Source organism: Leucopleurus acutus (genome assembly GCF_964270905.1).
Source record: "Leucopleurus acutus genome assembly, chromosome: 16".
NCBI lineage: Eukaryota > Metazoa > Chordata > Mammalia > Artiodactyla > Delphinidae > Leucopleurus > Leucopleurus acutus.
This window is the reverse complement of record NC_139158.1, coordinates 20,515,245-20,538,427: the sequence shown is the minus strand read 5'-3', so window position 1 is coordinate 20,538,427 and position 23,183 is coordinate 20,515,245. Positions and strand designations below refer to the sequence as shown.

Below are 23,183 nucleotides of genomic sequence, written 5' to 3'. Positions count from 1 at the left end.
TCAGGTGAGGCGGGACAACCTCAGAGGTCTCAAAGGCTGGGGGCAGATGTAGCCAGGCAGGCCAGGAGGAGTTCTGCAGACAGAGCAAGAGGGAGGGGGGCCCACACCACAGGTGAGAGGGTGGAGAACTGGCACAGCCCAGCAGGAGACAGATGGCAGTGCTGAAGACACAGGCGGCACATCAGAACCGAGACCTGGGTTCAAGACCAAGCCTGCCACTAATGAGCCGGGTGCCACCTGACTGTTTGCTTCATCGGTAAAATAGAGATAACATCAGTCCTGGCTTTTCAGGACCAGTGCACAGTAGCCATTAGTGCTAGAATGATTATTGGGGGTGGGGGGAGTATGTACAGGGAGCAGAGGGAAGTGTGTTAGGGGATTGGACTGGGTCACAGAGGGCACCCCGAGGACCGCGTGCACCCCATGTAGTAGGGAGGAGGCAGTGACTGCAGCTTCCCTGTAAGGTTGTGAGAAGATGAGCCCATGTTGGGAGGGCCTGCCAGGCCAGGGCGGGGTGAAGGAGGGAGATGCAGTGGCCATCCAGGCACGAGAGGCACGGGCCTGACACCTGAGGGCAAGGGGGATACCCCGCAGCAGAAGTGGAAAGAAGGGGAGAAATGAGAGCAACATTTTTTTATAAGTAAGTATGGAGCCAAGCAGTGGAAAATTAGAAGAAGATAAGCAAAATGCTACAACTACCACCACTAATAATAATAGTAACAGAGAATATAAAGTTACTTATAAACACCATCTGCTTAGAGAAGAGCCCAAAGGGCATGTGGGAACACGGCAACACCGGTGAGTGCAACGGTGGGATGATGTGATCTAGTTTCTTTGAAAACTGTGACCTGTTTAACACAGAGCATCTGTACAACAAATACAAGCCAGAAGGCTAAAAATCAAAACAGGATAAACACAAATGAGGACAAGGACAATAATGTGTGATCTAGCGTTTCCGCCTTGGAACTGGACTGGCTATAGTGTGGCCAGAAACACAGCTGGGAGGGAGGCTGGTTTGGGGGACAAAGCTTCTTCTCACTGACTCTGACCCAGAAAGGGCTGAACCTAACAGGTCAGAGCACCAAACACCTAGATTCTAGGGTTGTCGGACAGAACTGAAAGCTGATAGAAATGGATGAGAGGGAGACATGAAAATGAGTAAGAGACTTAGGCTGGTGCCTTGGGAGACCCTCCAGGTCAGGGGAAGAGGAGCCCAGAGACATAGATACATGGACACAGCGGGTGGCGGGCAGTCGTGTGTTAATTGCATTAAGTCCCATTTGTGGAGACCCTGCCAGGTCTGGCACTGTCCTGGGTGGCCCTGCCCTTCAGGCACCCTCTGGCCAGGCAACAAAGACAGACCTCAATGAGGTCAGGGCTGCAGCAGCTGCACATTCTGAGTCCAGCAGGAGCCCACAACCAGGAGCGAGTGCCTGTGCTTACTTGGACAGATGGGCAGTTTGCCAAATGCACACAAGGAAAAAGAGCATTCTGAGCAGAGAGAACAAAACTCATTTTTTTTTTTTTTTGCGGTACACGGGCCTCTCACTGTTGTGGCGTCTCCCGTTGCGGAGCACAGGCTTGGGACGCGCAGGCTCAGCGGCCATGGCTCACGGGCCCAGCCGCTCCGCGGCATGTGGGATCTTCCAGACTAGGGCACGAACCTGTGTCCCCTGGATCGTCAGGCAGACTCTCAACCACTGCGCCACCAGGGAAGCCCAAAACTCATTTTTAAAAAGTGCCCATGATAAACAGAGCACATGTGAGATGATCCTGTTTGTGAAGAAGTGCGGGTACGTGCAGATCCGTAGAGAAAAGCACATGGGGAGACTAGTCCCTCAGATGCTACCAGTGACTGTCTCAGGGCAGTAGATTTTTTTTTTTTTTTTTTTGTGGTATGCGGGCCTCTCACTGTTGTGGCCTCTCCCGCTGCGGAGCACAGGCTCCGGACACACAGGCTCAGCGGCCATGGCTCACGGGCCCAGCCGCTCCGCGGCATGTGGGATCTTCCTGGACCGGGGCAGGAACCCGTGTCCCCTGCATCGGCAGGCAGACTCTCAACCACTGCGCCACCAGGGAAACCCAGGGCAGTGGATTTTTAATCAAAACTTTTTTTAAATTTTGAAAATGAAGAAAAAATCCTTCTGAGTGGCTGGAATGTGAGCACGTGGGGCACAGGAGAGACAGAAAGGGAGGCGATGAGGCCGCAAGCACTCCCCTGGGCAGGACTGGGAAGGGTCCCCAGTGCCAGGCCACGAGGAGTTTGGATTTAGGACCTTAGGACCTGTAGGTCCTAAGGGGCCATCAGAGGTTTTTAAGTGGGCAGGGAATCATTAGTCAGAGGGTGAGGGCAAGAACCAGGAAAGAGAAGCAAGACAGACAAAATGCAGGAAAAAAGAAAAGAAATCTCAAGAAAAAGGGGTTTAAAAAGGCCAGGCTGGGCTCAGCAACGCTTGAGCTTTTGCACTGACTTCAGCAATGGCCTGGCCACGACAGATGGCGGCCCCTTCCTGAGCCATAGTCCCCAAAGGGCTGGCTCTTCCCGACCGAGGGCCCACCACGCAGCAGCAGCTCCGCAGAGAGGCTGCACCTGCCCATCAGATGACCTGCCGGAACCAGGAGCTGGGCCCTCTGCCTGTCACCAGGCCAGAGAGAGTGTAGGAGCCTCCCGGGCCCAGTGCCACACCTGGGAAGCACTTTTTCCCAGTGCCCAGAATCATGACTCCACGGCAGCTCCGGCTGCCTCCACGGCAGCTCCGGCTGCCTCCACAGATCTCCCAAGTCCACTGCAGCCAAACCTGGTAACTCCACAAAGGAAGAGGACCATGACATGTGGAGATTGGAGTTTTCCTGCAAATGCCTCTGCTCTAACCCACTGTGTTTGTGACCCTTGGACACATCCCTTTACAATTCCCAAAGTTCAATTTCCTCACAGGAAAAAGACTCACAATGATTTTTAGATCTCCCTCCTACTTATCATTTATCTAAGCCAAAAAGCTCCTATTGGCTGTTTAACCATCTGCTTCATAAAACTTTCAATGTTAAAACGGGAGAAAACTAGAACTAGTGCCAACTATTATATATAGGATGGCTAAACAATAAGGTCCTGCTACTGTATAGCACAGGGAACTATATTCAATATCCTGTGATACACCATAATGGTAAAGAATATGAAAAAAATATACGTATATGTATAATTGAATCAGTTTACTGTATACCAGAAACTAACACAACACTGCAAATCAACTATACTTCAATAAAATTTTTAAAAAAGAAAAAGAAAACTAGAACTAGAATGCTAGTTCACTGGGTAATTCTTTCCTATTTTCTGTATGCCTGAAAATTTTCATCATAAAACGTTGAATGAAAGGTAAAAACAAAAAAATTACCTGGATCAGCTTCTTGTTGTTGTTATGTTTTCAACCATTGTTACAATGTTACTTTATGGCCGGGAGGTTTTTCCTTCTGAACAATGCTCAACCCAGAGCCCAGCACACAGAACGATTAATAAACATTTCTTAAGTGAGTGAATGAATGAATGAGTGAGCAAATGAAAACAATCATATATTCACTAAATCTGTATATATTTATTTGCAGTGGAACAATAAGACATTACGTTCTTCCTGATGTAAGGCAACAGACAATGAACAGAGAACCACATTTTCTTGCCAAAGAATCTGAACCTGAATTTAATCCTTATCAGTAAGAGATACATAATGAAGTATTTATAGATGAAATAACATGATGCCTGGGATGTGATTTAAATACTCTAGCAAAAAATGTGAGCAGAATACATGAAACAAGAAGCCATTCTTGAAGCCAGGTGACAAGTGTCTGGGTTTCCTTCTACTATTCTCACTACTTTTGTGTGTGAGTTTGTGTACGTGAAAAGTTCTATGAAAAAAAAGTTAAAAAAATTTTAAAACTTAAAAAGTGTATTAGCCAATAGATGAAAATAAGAATCACTTGGAGCCCTTGAGTACAAGATGGCAGCACAGGAAGACCCTGAATTCACCTCTTCCCCCAGCACACCACACCCACAACTATTCATGAAATAACACCCACTGCATAAGAACTGAAAACCAGCTGAACAGCTTCCTCCGCAGCAAGGGAGAAGAGGGCCACACGAAGATGGGGAGGAGAGGCAAGATACAGCCTCACCAAACGCCCCACACAGTAGGGCAGGATCTCATGGGCAGAGCCCCTTCCTGAGCAGCAAGAGGTCTGTCTGTGCCCCGCGTCGGGCACCCCAACCCTGGGACCTGCAGCCAGACGAAGCCCCCCAAACATCTGGCTTTGAAACCAATGGAGTTTATGTGCAGGGGACCCAGGGGTCTGTGGGAATCAATCTGAGGTACTCCTGTTGAGGAGCTCGTGCACAGACTCACCCCAGGAACCAGCGCAAAGACAGCAGTTTGAGAGGTGACTAGATTCTATGTGAAGGAGATTCCGCTGCTAATCTTAAAGCATCTGCCAATGGGGCAGGGAGTAACTAGGGTTGACCTCGGGGACAAAGGGGCTGGAAAACGCCATTTTGCACTCTCCCTCTCCCTTGGGCGCAGTGGACAGGCGCAAACATGGCCTCGGGAAAGCTGAGGGTGTGCCCGGCTCCACACTCTCTTCCCACATCGCTAAAAGCACAGGTGTGCCCTGCCCCCAGGGCTCCTTCCCAACCTTGCTAACGCCAGTGGGCAAGTGCAGTCCACACAGGGAACACCTCGACGGGCCTGGCTCTGATAACCAGAGGGGCTTGTGCTCCTGGGCACAGGACTGTAACAATCAGAAAGTCAGTTCTGGGCAGGATATCACACCCAGGACACTATGCAGCAGACTGAGTCACATCCCCAGTCTGCAGGTGAAAAAGGGCCATTTAATTGTCCTGGAGCTTCAACCTGAGGGATAGGCTTCAGGGCTACAGAGGTGCTCTCAGGGAAGCAGGCAGGGAGGCACCATTCTTGCACCCTCCCTTGGCCTCACCACTGCTCACTGGTACCTCCTAGCAAGGAGCTTATACACTCGTCTGAAGTCCCGATGCTTGCAACTGTTGCCCAGGAGACACCTCCAGATCTCCCAGTCTGGAGGTCAGTAGGGTCTATGATTGCAGTCCCATAGGACTGTATACATCTGCATACTTCAAAAGCTGCTGCCTGAGTGTCTGGCTTCCAATCAGCCTGAATCTGGGTGCTGAGTGAGATCATTCCCTTTGGAACACTGACAGGTCTTGGTGCATCCTCAACAACGGGAGCCTATCAAGAATAAGCCAGGCTACTCAGACAATCACAGAGGTTTGAGAGACAACCAAGAGCTAGGGAAAAGTTGAATGATAAGGCTCATCTCCTATACAAGGTCACTCCTTCAAGACTGGGAGAGGTGGCTCCTTTGCCTATTACATAGAAGCCAACATAGAGAGTCAAGCAAAATGAGGAAACAGAGGAATAATTTCCAAATGAAAGAATAAGACAAAACCTGAGAAAAAGGCCTGAATGAAACAGAGATAAGTAATCTACCTGATAAAGAGGCTCACCCAACTTGGGCAAAGAATGGATAAACATAATGAGAACATCTACAAAAAGGTAGAAAATGTAAGAAAGTACCAAACAAGCTGGAGAGCTGAAGAATACAATAAGAGAACTAAAAAATACATTAGAGGGGTTCAATAGCAGATAAAGTAGAAGAACAAATCACTGACCTGGAAGACAGAGCAGTGGAACTCATTCAAACAGATCAGCAAAAAGAAAAAAGAATTTTAAAAAGTGAAGATAATTTAAGAGACCTATGGGACAACATCAAGTAGATATAACATTTGCATTATAGGGGTCCCAGAAGGAGAAGAGAGAGAGAAATGGGAAGAAAACTTATTTGAAGAAATAATGGCTAAAAACTTCCCTAACCTGGGGAAGGAAACAGACATTGAGGTCCAGGACACACAGAGTTCCAAACAAGATGAACCCAAAGAGATTCCCACCAAGATACATTATAATTAAAATGTCAGAAGTTAAAGAAAGAATCTTAAAAACAGCAAGAAAAAAAACCCAACTTGTATGTGCAAGGAAACCACCATAAGATTATCAGCTGATTTTTTCAACAGAAACTCTGAAAGCCAGAGGGACTGGCATGTTATATTCAAAGTACTGAAAGGAAAAAACTTCCAACCCAGAATACTCTACCAGGCAAGGCTATCATTCAGAATTGAAAGAGAGATGGTTTTCAAGACAAGCAAAAGTTAAAGGAGTTCATCACCACTAAACCAGCCTTATAAGAAATATTAAAGGGTCTTCTTTAAGCTGAAAAGAAAAGGTACTAATAACAAGAAAACATATGAAAATAAAAATCTCTCTGGTGAAAGATGAATATATAGTAAAGGTAGTAGATTAACTACTTATAAAGCTAGTATGAAAGTTAAAAGAAAAAAGTAGCAAAATTAACTACAATAATTAGTTAAGGGATACTCAAAATAAAAAGATGTAAAATATGACATCAAAAACATTTAACGTGACAGGGGGGAGTAAAAATGTAGAGTTTTTAAAATGCATTCAAGGGCTTCCCTGGCGGTGCAGTGGTTGAGAGTCCGTCTGCCGATGCAGGGGACATGGGTTCGTGCTCCGGTCCAGGAAGATCCCACATGCCGCGGAGTGGCTGGGCCTGTGAGCCATGGCCACTAAGCCTGCATGTCCGGAGCCTGTGCTCCGCAGCGGGAGAGGCCACAACAGTGAGAGGCCCGCGTACCCAAAAAAAATAAATAAATAAATAAAATGCATTCAAATTTAAGTTGCTACTGGGCTTCCCTGATGGCGTAGTGGTTAGGAATCCGCCTGTCAACGCAGGGGACACAGGTTCAAACCCTGGTCCGGGAAGATCCCACAAGTCTCAGAGCAACTAAGCCCGTGCGCCACAGCTACTGAGCCTGCACTCTAGAGCCTGAGAGCCACAAGTACTGAAGCCTGCATGCCTAAAGCCTGTGCTCCACAACGAGAGAAGCCAACATGATAAGAAGCCCACGCACTGCAACAAAGAGTAGCCCCTGCTCGCCGCAACTAGAGAAAGCCCGCATGCAACAACGAAGACCCAACGCAGCCAAAAAATAAATAAGTAAATTTTTAAAAAAATTTAAGTTGCTACCAACTTAAATTATACTGCCATATATATATATATATATTTGGCAGTATGCTATATATACATATTTATATATATATTTAATATATATTAGTATATTTATATATGCTAATATAGTACATATTTTTTATATATACTAATATAGTATATTTTATATATGTGTGTGTGTATATATATATATAGAGAGAGAGAGAGAAAGAGGGAGAAAGAAAGAGAGAGAGAGAGAGAGAGAGCCACTGTTATATGTGAACCTCATAGTAAGCACAAAGCAAAAACCTACAGTAGATACACAAAATATAATGAGAAAGGAATATAAACATAATACTAAAGAAATTCATCAAACCACAAGGGAAGAGAAGAAGGAACAGAGAGGAACTACAAAACAGCCAGAAAATAATGAACAAAATAGCAGTAAGTTCATACTTATTACTTTAAATGTAAATGGACTAAATTCTCCAATTAAAAGACACAGAGTGGCTGAATGGATAAAAAACAAGACTCATCTATGCTTCCTACAAGAGACTCACTTCAGATCTAAGGACACACACAGACTGAAAGTGAAGGGATAGAAAAAGATTTTCCATGCAAATGGAAATGAAAAGAAAGCCAGTGTAGCTATACTTATATCAGACAAAACAGACTTTAAAACGAAGAATGTAATAAAAGACAAAGAATGTCATTACATAATGATTAAAGGGTCAGTCCATCAAGAGGGTGTAACATTTGTAAACATTTATGCACCCAACACAGAAGCACCTAAATATATAAAGCGAATATTAACACATCTAAAGGGAGAAATTGACAGCAATACAAAAATAGTAGGGGGCTTTAATATCCCACTTACATCATTGGATAGATCATCCAGACAGAAAATCAAGAAAATATCAGCCTCAAATAACCTGTTAGACTAGATGGCCACGTGTGTGTGTGTGTGTGTGTGTGTGTGTGTGTGTGTGTGTGTGTGTGTATGAAACATTCCAGCCAAAAAGCAGCAGCAGCAGAATACACACTCTTCTCAAGTGTACATGGAACATTCTCCAGGACATATCACATGTTAGGCCACAAAACAAGTCAATAAATTTAAGAAGATTGAGACTGTATCAAGCATCTTTTCCAATTACAATGGTATGACACTAGAAATCAAGAAGAAAACTGGAAAAATCACAAATATGTGGAGATTAAACAACATCCTACTGAACAACCGATGGGTCAATGAAGAAATCATAAGGGAAATCAAAAATACCTTGAAACAAATGAAAATGGAAGTACAACCACCCCAATCTATAGAATGCAGCAAAAGCAGTTCTAAGCAGGAAGTTCAAAACAATACAGACCTACCTCAAGAAACAAGAAAATTTTCAAATAAATAATCTAACTTAACACCTAAAAGAGCTAGAAAAAAGAAGAAGAAATGAAGCCCAAAGTTAGTAGAAGGAAGTAAATAATAAAGATGAAAATGGAAATAAATGAAATAGAGACTAAAAAACAATAGAAAAGATCAATAAAACTAAGAGCTGGTTCTTTGAAAGGATAAACAAAATTGACAAACCTTTAGCTAGACTCACCAAGAAAAAAAGAGAGAAGTCTCAAATAAATAAAAGCAGAAATGAAAAGAGGAGAATGATACCACAGAAATACAAAGGATCATATAAGACTACTATGAACAATTATACACCAAAAAACTGGATAACATAGAAGAAATGGATAACTTCCTAGAAACATACAATCTTCTATGATTGACTCATGAAGAAATAGAAAATCTGAATAGACCAATTACTAGAAAGGAGATTGAATCAGTAATCAAAAACCTCCCAACAAACATAAGTCCAGGACAATACAGCTTCACTGGTGAATTCTACCAAACATTCAAAGAAGATTTAATACATATCCATCTCAAACTCTTCCAAAAAACTGAAGAGGGGGAACATTTCCAAACTTAATTTATAAGAACAGCATTACTCTGATACCAAAACCAGAAAAGACACCACAAAAAAATAAAACTACAGGCCAATATCCCTGGTGAACATAGATGCAAAAATTCTCAACCAAATATCAGCAAACGAGGAAGTCCCATCAGCCTCGTGCACTACCTTCCCTCCCCTCTCTTCCTCGGCGCTGCCTACGGAGGTGGCCACCATCTCCTACTCAGCATCATGGCTGCCCTCAGACCCCTGGTGAAGCCCAAGGTGGTCAAAAAGAGGACCAAGAAGTTCATCCGGCACCAGTCAGACCAATATGCCAAAATTAAGCGGAACTGGCGGAAACCCAGAGGCATTGACAACAGGGTGCGCAGGAGATTCAAGGGCCAGATCTTGATGCCCAACATCGGTTACGGGAGCAACAAGAAAACAAAGCACATGCTGCCCAGTGGCTTCCGGAAGTTCCTGGTCCACAATGTCAAGGAGCTTGAAGTGCTGCTGATGTGCAACAAGTCTTACTGTGCTGAGACTGTGCACAACGTCTCCTCCAAGAACCGCAAAGCCATTGTGGAGAGAGCAGCCCAGCTGGCCATCAGAGTCACCAATCCCAACACCAGGCTGCACAGCGAAGAAAATGAATAGACAGCTCGTGTGCACGTTTCGTTTAATAAAACTGCAAAACAGCCATCTGGCATTTCCCCCTTGGTTTTACTTTCAGTTTGCTTGACAGCTGGTCACAGAGATTGCTCTTTTCCCTGTTCGTGCTCTGTGGAACCTTCTGTTTGGAAGGCGTTTGTAAAGGATACGTGATCCCTCCTTCATGGGGCCCAAGCCTCAGGCGCCCAGAGCAGCCTTGGTCAGCTCCAGGTGGGCTCGGGAAGATGTGGCCCTCAGACCACGGTAGGTTCTGAGACCCCTGGTTGAAGGACCTTCCATCTTGGAGCAAGTAGTCATTTTTAGCCTCACTTTATGAAGTGAGGAATTACCCTGTGTGGTTCTTGTGAAGATTGAGGACAATCAAGTTTCCTTTTCAACTACAGTCCTAGACCTTAGTCAACAGTACCTAGAATTCAGCTGTTTTATGAGGCTAAGAGGCCATTTTTCCAAGACATGGTATTAAGTGGCTGCACAGGTCACATGGAATAGGGCATGTGGCACTCTATAGCACAAGATCGGATTTAAGGCCCTTAGTTCAGTAGATAAATGTCTTACAGATTGGCTCCTGTTCAAAACTCAGTCTGAAACATTTGAGTAAATTGTTGGTCATTGTGTGACTTCTTTGAATTGACATGGGAAGCATTCTGATAGTCTTTTGACTACTGAGTAGAGGAACTGTGCGGAGAAAACAGTAACAGTTTAGGATCTGTCCTTTATTAACCTGGGATAGCAGAAAATTCTTTGGCCTGTCGCTTAATGTTTCTGTGTCCTTGATACTAAAAACTAGAAAGGACGTGTTCACAAACCACCTGGTTACATCTCGATGGGGGGACATGAAAGGTGGTTTGTACTTTTTCATTTGTGCTTTCCTGTCTCTCAGTTTGCTACGTTAAGAGTTTTGGGATTAGAAAAAAACATTACATCTAATTCCCTACCCCACTCACCTGCCTCTGCAAAAATAATACACATTTCTGATTTATCACTGCCAATGAGAAATAAAGCATTTTGGATTCTAAAGTGTGAAAAATATATATATATATTAGCAAACGAAATTCAACGATACATTAAAAAGATCATACACCATGATCAAGTGGGATTTATCCCAGGGATACAATATTCACAAATCAATGTGATGTACCACATTGACAAAATGAAGGATAGAAATCATAGGATCATCTCAATTGACATTTGACAAAATTTGACACTTGACAAAATTCAACATCCATTTATGATAAAAACTCTCAGCAAAGTAAGTATAGAGTGAGTATCTCAACATAATAAGGGCCGTATATGACAAACCTACAACTAATATCATACTCACTGATGAAAAGCTGAAAGTTTCTCCTCTAAGATCAGGAACAAGACAAGGATGCCCACTCTTGCCACTTTTATTCAACTTAGTGTTGGTAGTCCTAATCATGGTAATTAGGCAAGAAAAAGAAATAAAAGGCATCCAAATAGGAAAGTAAGAAGTAAAACCATCACTATTTGCAGATGACACAATTCTACATATAGAAAACGTTAAAAGACTCCAGCAAAAAACTCTTAGAACTAATAAATGAATTCAGTAAAGTTGCAGGATATAAAATCAATATACAGAATACTGATTGGGTTTCTGTACACTAATAACAAACTATCAGAAAGGGAAATCAGCAAAGCAATCCCATTTACAATTGCATCAAAAAGAAAAAATACCCAGGAGTAAATTTAACCAAGGAAGTGAACCACCTGTATACTGAAAACTGTAAGACACTGATGGAAGAAATTTAAAAAGACACATATACGTGAACAGATATTCCATGGTCATGGACTGGAAGAATTAATATTGGTAAAATGTCTGTACTACCCAAAGCAATCTACAGATTCAGTGCAATCCCTATCAAAATTTCAATGGCATTTTTCACAGAATTAGAACAAATAATTATAAAATTTGTATGGAACCACAGAAGACCCTAAATAAACAAAGCAGTCTTGAGAAAGAAGGACAAAGCTGGAGAAATCACACTCCCTGATTTCAAACTATATTACAAAGCTATAGTAATCAAAACGGTATGGTATTGGCATAAAAACACAAAGATCAATGGAACAGATTAGAGCCCAGAAATAAACCCACACATATATGGTCAATTAATTTGTGACAAAGGAAGCAAAAATATACAAAGTGGACAGGACAGCCTCTTCAAAAAACAGTGTTAGCAAAACTGGACAACCACATGCAAAAGAATGAAACTGGACCACTGTCTTACATCATATACAAAAATTAACTCAAAAAAAAAAAATTAACTCAAAATGGATTAAAGACTTGAATGTAAAACCAAAAACCATAAAATACCTAGGCAGTAAGCTCCCTGACATTGTTCTTAGCAATATTTTTTTGGATCTGACTCCAGAGGCAATGGCAATAAAAGAAAAAATAAACAAATGAACTACATCAAACTAAAAAGCTCCTGGGGGCTTCCCTGGTGGTGCAGTGGTTAAGAATCCGCCTGCCAATGCAGGGGACATGGGTTTGAGCCCTGGTCCAGGATGATCCCACATGCTGCAGAGCAACTAAGCCCATGTGCCACAACTACTGAGCCTGCACTCTAGAGCCCATGAGCCACAACTACTGAAGCCCACGTGCCTAGAGCCCGGACTCCACAACAAGAGAAGCCACAGCAATGAGAAGCCTGCACACTGCAATGAAGAGTAGTCCCCAGCTGCCACAACTACAGAAAGCCCACGCACAGCAACGAAGACCCAACACAGCCAAAAATAAATTAAATAAATAAATAAATATTTAAAATAAATAAATAAAAAGCTCCTGTACAGCAAAGGAAAGCATCAACAGAACAAAAAGGCAACCTACTGAATAGAAGAAGATACAGTAGTCCCCCCTTATCTGTGGTTTTGCTTTTTGAGATTTCAGTTACCTAAAGTCAACTATAGTCCAAAAACAGTAAGTGGAAAATTCCAGAAAAAAAACAATCCATATAGCAAGCTTTAAAATGCACTAAGTAGCATGATGAAATCTCATCCTGTCCCACCCTGCCCCACCCTGTCCCGTCTGGGACATGAGTCATCCCTTTGTCCAGTGTATTGTTACTGTATATACCACCCACGCATTAGTATAGGAGAAAACACAGTATATACAGGGTTCAGTACTATCCATAGTTTCAGGCATCCACTGGCGGTCTTGGAACACATCCCCTGTGGATAAAGGGGCACTACTGTATTTGCAAATCATATAATCAATAAGGGGCTAATATCCAAATATATAAAGAACTCAATAACAAAAAACAACAATCTGATTAAAAAAATGGGCAGAGGGCTTCCCTGGTGGCGCAGTGGTTGAGAGTCTGCCTGCCGATGCAGGGGACATGGGTTCATGCCCCGGTCCGGGAGGATCCCACATGCCGCAGAGCAACTAAGCCCGTGCGCCACAACTACTGAGCCTGTGCTCTAGGGCCTGTGCACCACAACTACTGAGCCTGTGTGCCACAGCTACTGAAGCCCGTGTGCCTAGAGCCCATGCTCCACAACAAGAGAAGCCACCGCAATGAGAAGCCCGCCCACCGCAATGAAGAGTAGCTCCCGCTCGCCACAACTAGAGAAAGCCCACGTGCAGCAACAAAGACCCAATGCAGCCAAAATAAATTAATTAACTAATTAATTAAATTTATTTTAAAAATAAATAAATAAAAATAAAATAAAATATATGCCTGTATATATAGTCAATTTGATAGGCTGCAAAATGATTTATCCTACTTTCATTTGCAGCTCTGAGGATTATTAAAGTTAAAACATTTCTTTATATGTTTTAGCTTATTTGAATGCCTTCATGTTGTTTACTTATTCTTCCGTGGGTGTTCATCTTTTTCTTACTGACTTGTAAGAAATTTTATAAAATGAGGATATTAACCATCATCTATCATATATGTTGCTATTATTTTCCAGTTTATCATTTATCTTTCAATTTACTTTACAGTTTCTTTTTTTTTTTAATATTTATTTGTTTATTTATTTGGCTGCACCGGGTCTTAGTTGCGGCACGTGGGATCTTAGCTGCACCATGCGGGATCTTTAGTTGTGGCAGATGGGATCTAGTTCCCTGACCGGGGATCAAACCCGGGCCCCCCGCACTGGGAGCATGGAGTCTTAGCCACTAGACCACCAGGGAAGTCCCCTCCTTTACAGTTTCTATCTTTCATTTCAAAAAAGTCTTCCCTTCCCTATCACGAAGATTAATTAATATTCACTCATAATTTAGCTTAGCAGGTTTCACATTTTAAATTTGAATTTTAAATAGAATTATTTTCAAAAATTATATAAGTACCATTAATGTTTATAATCCTATGAAACTTATGGAGATTTTATTTGTATTACTTTTGCAAACAGTTTATAGAAATTTGACAACTATGCCTATTCTCTGTGGGATAAAAATCTTGACATATTGATTCAATCAAATGTGCTTATTATACGGAACAATTCCTCTTTTCTTCTTATTAATTTTCCTTTTTGATCTGTCAAAGCCTAAACGAGAGGTACAAGATTTTCTCAGTACTAATGTGGTTTTGTCATACGTCTGCCAGCTTCTTCTTTATATACTTCAGTGCTGTGTTACTGGCCACATAAGGGTACCTGACTACTACAGGTTCACTGTGGAATCCACCCGTTATTGACATAAAGAATCATTTAGTCTCATTTATTATCTTTTGATTTGATTCAACTTCTTTAATAATGATGCAGTCATCTTGTTTTCTTTTTATTTGAATTTACATGAGATGTCTTTTAGTAACCCTTTATTTCTAACCTTTCGATGTGATTTTAGTTTCAGTGCAGTACCTTCTCTTGAGCTGCTGAATCCTTTATATACCAAGTGATTTTTTTTCTGTCTCTTCAGTATTACAGAGGGAGGCCTATAATGCCCAATGTTAGGGATAAGATGATTTTGGATCAGAGAGTATGTGGTCCCTGTTCAATCTGTCAGACCCAGACAATAAGAAAAAGGAAAAGTGTTAACATATTATATTTTTTTTACCTTGCCAGTTTAGAGATCCACGAGCCTTCGGGAGTTGGAAGCTCACTACAGCCAGAGGCATTTGGACAGAAGTGTTGTTAACCTCTACACTGAAGAGTTTATTTTTGTCTTGACAAGAAAAACTCTTCTTATGAGGTGCCACTTTACTTGACAGGTGGTCCACACAGAGGGGGAACAAAGAGAGAGAAAACACCTGGCGGGTCCCTTGCCCTGTGACCTCCCTTCTATCACCAATGAATGCCTACGACCCCAGGCCCACCTGCCACCACCTCCCAACTGACGGCACTGGGGGAGTTCCCCAGGGATGCCCTGCATACAGTAAGCCTTCCCTAATCCACTCTGTCCCGCAGAAGTCCCTCAGAGGGTGCAAAAAGAGAACCCCAATCTTTCTCAGTCACGACTGTACACTTTGACAACTATTTCAGTGCGAGTGTGGAGGACGGGTATGATGAGGGTAAGGTGCTACAAGGGGCATGCGATCACATCCAAGCCCGCCGCTCTCTTTCCTGCAGGTCTCTCTTACCTTGCTCAGGAGGAAACGGCAGCTTTCCAGCGTGCAAAGCCAGCTCTAGGGCTGAGTCCTCCTGAGTCACAAATGGCTCAAGGTTCAGGGGGAGGGACATGATATACTGCCCGATCTGAAACAAAAGAAAGCACTGTCAGCCCAACGTTGACACATGCGGCGGTAATTATTTCATGCAGTACATTTATGTGAAGGCAAATGGTGGACAGACAAAACTGCAAGACCTTACAGCAGCTCCAGGTCTGATCTTTCCAGTGTGTGGTAATACTGGTGAGGCAACATCTGAAAAAAAAGTCACCGGTAGTTTGCACATAGATCATAGATTCATCCTTCTCACTCATGGCCTCAGTTTTTTGGAATGCATTCAGTGCGAGCTCTACCTCAAATGAGTAATGGATACTGGGATGCTTTGTAAAATTTAAAGCACTTGTGTAAATATAAGTCATTATTACTGTTCATAGATGAAAAACCAGTAAGATGCTAATGTCAACAAGTGCATGGTCAAGCAAGAATTTCAATCCTGTCTTCTGGATTTGGATCTGGGTCTCTTCCTTCTAAGTGATTTAACCAGGCGAAGGAAGGAATTTTGTTGGGGAAAAAAGCAGTTTATAATTATAAATTAATCTGGAGGGAAAACTGTATGTTTTCATAATACAAACTCTAGAAAATAAACCTTCTTGGTTGGTTAGGAATCGCAAAGGCAGGGTTACAAGACATTTGGGATAAGCCCATGAGTAATTCAGGATTTGTCATGTGTTTGTCAGATACACATGACTGTCATCATGGATACATTTTAGACACCTATTTCTATCACAACTCACAACTGTTTAGCATTTTAAGGTAAGTATATGTGTCATTTCAAAATGAGGTTGATTTTCAGGTTACGACAACGTAATATATATTTTCTTAAAAAGGTATTGGAGCCTGTTGTTGATTTTTTTGGCTCCATATTGATTTCACACATTCATTCCATCTTAGAGTTGATACTGATTCTGCAAGCTAAAAGTCCAAGGACTATTAGAGAAAGATCTTCTCGATCTGGCCTTACATACACCTATACGGTAGCAGGTGTCCAGAAGTTAAGACAGACTCCCAAAATCTACCAGCCCAGAGGACTACAGGATGGTTACACCTTCATCTCCAAACACTTAATGTGGCCCATCGTGCTAACAAAAAATTGTGTTTGGTCTCCCTTTAAAGCGCTATGTACATAGATGGTAAAATGAAAAAAATCAGCACCTTTTCCTTTCATTTACTTAGTAAGTAAAACACTCTAGTTTGAGTGTCTTTCACTCAAACTAGACAAGTGGTCACTTACGTCACTAATAACCACAACCACTGTACATTATTTCAGCTTGAAATGGCAACAAATTCATCATTTTTCCCCAAGGCTGGAGGAAGGGAAGGATGCTGACTTCTGGGGTTAGGATTTCTCCGTTGTAATTCCACTCAGCAAGCACTTCCTGAATACCTACTATGTGCAGAGACCACAGGCATATTCCTGTATTTGGTACCCCTTTCATCTGTAGCCATCACCTCTTGGCTAAATCCACAAACCCAGCTTTACTTGAAATAAAGAATCATCATCGATATGCCTTGCATCTATGTTGTTTTATTTCTTCCAAGGATTTTCTCCTATTTCATCCCCTTATAATGCTCACACAGTTCTGCGTGGGTGAGGGCATTCACCAGCAAGGCAAAGCATCGGTTAGGTGCAAATTTTCAATAATCTGACATCTCAAACTTGAATTAAATGGCCTTAGACTGTGGGGATTGCTGTGTTTCCTAGAGAGATGCCACAATGCCAAGTTTTTCTTGGGAGTTCTGTCTATGTTTATTTCTTGGAAATCAACGTGGGAAGGGATGCTCACCATCACACCTGTAGATGTTTGTCTGCTATTCTCCCATATTCAAGAAATACTCCTTGATATCCTGGCTGGGTAAGCGCAGTGACTCAGGAAAAATGAACAGCTCTGTGGTCAGAAGGACCTGGGTTTGAGTTCTGCCTCTACCACTGTGTGACGTTGGGCAACTTACTTAATCTGTCGGGGCCTTGGTTTCGCCATCTCTGAAATGAGGGTGATCTCATACTTACTTCAGAGGGCTGTGGCAAAGATGAAACTAATATGCGTGAGACACACATAAAGCACCAGGCTTCCTAACAGAGTGACTGCTGAATGAGTGGCTTCCCTGCCCCACTCCCATCCCCCAGAGTCTTGGTGCTTCTGACCGCAAAACACGGCTGCCACCAACTGGCTCACAAAGTTGTTGTTAAGATAAAATTCGGTCTATACTGCACACTATCTCATGGCACCAATAAGAGCCTAGCACTGCCCCTGTACACAGTACGTGCTCAGTAGATATTCATTTCCTGAGCCGAGGTCATCAGGAGATGACCTCATAAGGACGATGCCTACCTGGGGGCTGACGAGTGGCAGCCGGTGGGAAAAGAGCCCTGGCCTGAAAACGCCCCCTCGCCTTCCTTACTCCTCTGTGTTTAAAATCAACTCGATAGCCTTTCGAGTTCCTTCTAAGCAACATCGTTTCTGGAATCAATTTCGATTGCAATACACATGTCTCAATTCTAAAAATAAGATTATTCTCATTGGTTGTAAAGACCAACCAACATTTTTAGTTCCATCCGTCCAGGGTATTGAATAATGCCCTGAAAAACAGAGGAAAACAATTGCTGTTTTGGACTTGCTCAGTGAACAGAGAGAGGAAAGCCATCCTCCTTGCTACTCACCAGTGGGATCACACACACTTCCTCTAACTGTACAATATTTACTTCTAAAATTCCTTTGCAGGGGCCTCCCTGGTGGTCCAGTGGGTAAGACCCACGCTCCCAATGCAGGGGGCCCAGGTTCGATCCCTGGTTGGGGAACTAGATTCCGCATGCATGCTGCAACTAAGAGTTCGCATGCCGCAACTAAGGAGCCCACATGCCGCAACTAAGAGCCCACATGTCACAACTAAAGATCCCGCATGCTGCAACAAAGATCCCACATGCCGCAACTAAGACCCAGCGCAGCCAAAATAAATAAATAAATATTTTAAAAAATAAAATAGGGCTTCCCTGGTGGCGCAGTGGTTGAGAGTCCGCCTGCTGATGGAGGGGACACGGGTTCGTGCCCCGGTCTGGGAAGATCACACATACCGCGGAGCAGCTAGGCCTGTGAGCCATGGCCGCTGAGCCTGCACGTCCGGAGCCTGTGCTCCGCAATGGGAGAGGCCACAACAGTGAGAGGCCCGCGTACCGCAAAAAATAAAATAAAAAATAAAATAAAAATAAAATAAAATTCCTTCGTATCTATTACAACAGTCATAACTTACACAGGGGTGGGTTCTAAAGTGAGAGCTCAAGGCAGAAATCACCTATCTCAAAATCACCCCTGAAAACTGCAGAACTCCCCCATAGTGTGAGGAAGACACAGTTGGGGTCTATCATTCCTGTACAGCATTTCTTATGCTCACTGACATTTAAGAGCAATGGAGCTGGACTCATACTCTGATGCCCTCAGGCACTGGCCACACCTCATATTGAGAGGGATGGGGGAGGGGCGGGAATGTGTTAGGCTTTGAAATCAGCATGTGTTTCATCAGCTGATTTAAGGAAATCAACCGCATTTCCTTAAAGTCATGGATATGGATGGGGACTATCCAAAAGCAAAGGTCCAGACAGAACCGATGCAGCAAGGACCGCTTTACCCAGAAGGGCCAGACAAGACAAGGTCTCAGATGCTGTGACCAGCGCAGAGAAAAGCGCACAGAGTCTCTTACATTGCTGATGTACTCAAGAGGAGTGAGACTGAAGGTGGGCAGGTCATCGGTCAGGGTTTCTCCAATGCCGGCGGTGTTCCAGCTCTAGGGGAGGAAGGAGAGGAAAGAGTCAATGTCACAGCACCCAGGCAGCACACGAAAGCACCACATGCTGGAAACTACATGAAGAACGCAGCATCACCACAGGCACTATCTTTTCTCCGAGCTGGCCTTTGGAATCATCACCACTTGGCAGACCAGGCATTTCTCTTCTTTAAGGCATCACCTTGAAGCCTGCCATAGAGAAAGTAATCCTCTCTCTCTCTGCATCCTTTCAGATCCATAAAGCAGGAAATCCCACCTTCTCCACTCAACTGTTCGATGGGAACTGATCCCTTCTGTGTTTACCCGCTCAGAACGTGAAAGGAAGAGTTGGATATTCTTGTTCTGAGTTTCTCTACAGGGTGAGGGCAACCGGTTAACACCTGCTGGCACAGGTAGCCTCACTAACTCCCGGGTCATCAGCCAGCACTCTGAAGAGACCAGGACCCCCTAAAATCCTCCACAGAGACCATATGTGAATTGGAAGCCCTGTCTGGTTGCAGGAATATCCAAACCACATTCACCAACACTGCTTTACTAAGTTAAAGGTGCTGCTTTAATTCCACCTGCTTTCTGTATCTATGTCTCAACTGACTCAGAACTCAAAGGGAAAGGGATGAGAAGGAGCCTCCAAACTCCACCAACAGCTCCTTTGTCCTCTTCAGGACCCCCTGTCTGGAGACCTGCAGCACCAACACGTCTTCTGTCATCATTCAATGGGACTATGACGTCACTGTGGGAGCCTTCCCAGCCTCCCCTACAGAGTCAGGCCAATTACCAGCACACAGGTGGTTAATTATCAGTATGGCACAGCTTTCCACAGAAATCTAGTTGCTTAATTCTTACCTGAGTCACCCTAAGGCCAGCCTGGAAAACAAGGCCCTTTCTGGCTGGATTCCTGGAGTGACTCCCAAGGTGGTAGCTGCTCTCTGCAGCCACCTGATGCCCGATCTGGTTGCTTGATCCTTTAAGGAGCTTTCCGGGAATGTCATGACCGTGTCCACCCCTGGGATCCCAGCCCAGGCCAAGCCTCAGCCGTCCTCCCCACACTCTCTAGCACCAACTCGACTCTAATTTTCCTGCTCTAGACAAAGCCTTTTCTTCCCCACCCCTGCCCCTATAGTTTTCTAAACTCCTTGTTGTTGTTTTTTTATAAATGTATTTATTTGTTTTTATTTTTGGCTGTGTTGGGTCTTTGTTGCTGTGCGTGGGCTTTCTCTAGCTGTGGTGAGTGGGGGCTACTCTTTGTTGCTGTGCGCGGGCTTCTCATTGCAGTGGCTTCTCTTGTTGCAGAGCACGGGCTCTAGGCACATGGACTTCAGTAGTTGTGGCACGCAGGCTCAGTAGTTGTGGCTCCGTGGGCTCTAGAGCACAGCCTCAGTAGTTGTGGTGCACAGGCTCAGTTGTTCCATGGCATGTGGGATCTTCCCGGACCAGGGATCGAACCTGAGTCCCCTCCATTAGCAGGTGGATGCTTAACCACTGTGCCACCAGGGAAGCCCTCCTTGCTGTTTTTTGAGAATTGTCTTTCATTTCAAAATATCCTACTTTTTTCAGTTAACTCCCACCCCACAGGGAAGGAACACGCCAATCACGCACGTGCACCGAGTGTCCATGCTGTACAGCACCCTGTGCCAGGTTTTGTAGGGAGGAGACAAAGAATTGGCAATCTTAGTTCTTGCTCTCCTTGGGGAACCAAGACCCCTGACACACTCCCACCCTATACCCCCTACACCTACACACACACACACACACACACACACACACAGGCTTCCACTTCAAGAGTTCTCAGTGGCAGAAGTTCTCAGTCAGGTTTTGTACAATAAGAGTTCAGAGGAGCAAGAACCTAGGGTGGCTAGAGAAGGGGCCGGCCACAGGATGCATGAGGTGCAGCGAGGGAAGGCTAGAAAGAGAATGCACAGCTGTGAACACCAGGCTAAGAAAAGGGAAAATGACGGGGCTTCCCTGGTGGCGCAGTGGTTAAGAATCCGCCTACCAGTGCAGGGGACACAGGTTCGAGCCCTGGTCCGGGAAGATCCCACATGCCGCTGAGCAACTAAGCCCTCGTGCCACAACTCCTGAAGCCCGGGTGCCGAGAGCCTGTGCTCTGCATCAAGAGAAGCCGCCGCAATGAGAAGCCCGCGCACCGCAATGAAGAGTAGCCACCGCTCACTGCAACTAGAGAAAGCCTGCGCACAGCCACAAAGACCCAACACAGCCAAAAATATATAAATAAATAAAATAAATTTTAAAAAAAGAAAAGAAAAGGGAAAATGAAAGAGAGAGAGAGAGAAGAGGGAGGGAAGGAGGGAGGGAGGGAGGCAGGCAGATAGAGAGAGATGGAAAGGTAACCTGTAGAGTTCAAAAGAGACGTAAAAGACACATCACACATCCCCCAATCCCAATGTGCAGAACTAATCTGGATCCTGATTCAAACAGTTAAATCACGACATTTATAAAACAACTGGAAATTTGAACACTGATGATATTAAGGAATTATTTTTAATTGTATTTTTTAAAGGTGATTATGATACTGTGATTATTTTTAGAGTTCTTATTTTAGATAAGGGGTATACATGAAACAGAACGGCCAGGAGTTGATCACTGACGAAACAGGGTGATGAGGACACCCTCTACTCGTGCATATGTATGAAAATTTCCATAGCAAAAAGTTGTTTAAAATAGACGATCACAATGACTGGGGGGAGCCAAGCAAGGGATCTGAATGCGGAGAGACAAAATCAGAGCGATGCTTTAGGAAGATTCATGCAGCAACTCTGAGAAGGGCTGTGGGCGGAGAGGAAGATGAAAGGCTCAAGAAACAATTCAGAGATGACGAGAACCCAAACCAGGGCAGTGGCCATGGAAACAGACAGAGACAGATTTAAAAAGAAGGAACAATACAACCTGGTGGTGAAGTCCTGGCACAGAGGAGCACAGGAGGGAGCAGAGGTGGTGAGGGTCAGTGAGGCAGAGAAGGGGAGGCCAGGAGCAAGGGCTGAGTTGTGGGGAAAGAGCACATCACCGGAGTGCATCTAAAGGACCAGCACCGTGGGCTGCAGGCCCCGGGAAGGCTTCACAGAGGAGGCGGGAGGAGCGAAGTTGGAAGGTGATGGGGTGGAGGGCAGAGGGAAAGAAGGGCCAGAGTGGAAAAGTACTTTAGAATAAGGGCGAGACAGAGTGGGCTGATGGGGGAGGGCCTGAAAAAGCAGACAGAGAGGGGTGGACCTGAAGAGGGTCAATTGGGAAATGATGCAGATTATTTTTGAATTTAAAATTTCCTTCAAAGGGCCACCTGTCACCAGGTAACGCAGGTAAACTTCCCTGTTTTGAAAGGGAATATAGTGCTGGTTTATATTCTTGTAATGTACAAGAGCAATACAATTTACCAGCAAACATTAAAAACAAACATTGAATGACCAGGGTTTAATTTTCAAATCCTTAAGGCCAAAGAGTTTGCCTTTGTATTGTGTGCTTTCACGCTGGCACTCTGGGAGAATTCCTCCTAATCGCCAAAGCTGCCTGCGTCCATTCCCAGCGCCCGAGCCATTGTGGTGAGGCCTGAATGAGAAGGCGAGACCAGGCAACCAAGGACCGGGGCAGAACAATGAGTGTGGAATGCAGAAGTAGAGGAAAAAGGACAGGTGGGAAGCACCGAGCTGGGCTCAATGGAGAAGAAGACTAAATAACTGGCAAAATTAAGGTTTCAGAACAGAAGGTCAAGACTTTAACCTTTGACAAAATAAAAATAATAAAAACAACCAAACCGGGGAGGTTGGGGAAGGAAGATGAGAGATGTAAGGAATGCTAATCCCATCAGCTTTCGGGGCAGGCGAATCAATGTCAATTTCTATCTAAAACAGAAACATGATTAACAAAAACCAAAGACTCCCATCTATCAGTAGTTTTCATAATCTTTCTTTCTTAATCTTGAAGAGATCTTCTGGGAACTGATACCTTTCATGGTGAAGAAACTATTATCTCAAGTTCAACCACTCCTTTGGTTTCATTTATCTTCTTTTTCTAGTTAAATTCAAATAACATTTATATTGTATACATTTTATGTTTTTTGAAAAACAGCATGTGTAGC

General features: G+C 43.9%; 2 protein-coding genes across 2 annotated transcripts in view; one reads left to right on the top strand and one right to left on the bottom strand.

Annotated features, from left to right (window-relative positions):
- COG7 (component of oligomeric golgi complex 7) overlaps positions 1 to 23,183 on the bottom strand; it is an 81,675-nt gene that overhangs the window by 3,992 nt on the left and 54,500 nt on the right. The window contains exons 14-15 of the mRNA XM_082856872.1: positions 19,013 to 19,096; positions 15,233 to 15,347 (exon numbers count right to left, since the gene is read on the bottom strand). Of these exons, the coding sequence (XP_082712998.1) occupies positions 15,233 to 15,347; positions 19,013 to 19,096 (199 nt within the window). The remainder of the gene's footprint in view (positions 1 to 15,232; positions 15,348 to 19,012; positions 19,097 to 23,183) is intronic.
- On the top strand, positions 9,252 to 9,708 carry LOC309973672 (large ribosomal subunit protein eL32-like). The gene has a single exon (XM_082858038.1). It carries the CDS (start codon positions 9,267 to 9,269, stop codon positions 9,672 to 9,674), a length of 408 nt encoding a protein of 135 aa, XP_082714164.1. The 5' UTR covers positions 9,252 to 9,266; the 3' UTR covers positions 9,675 to 9,708.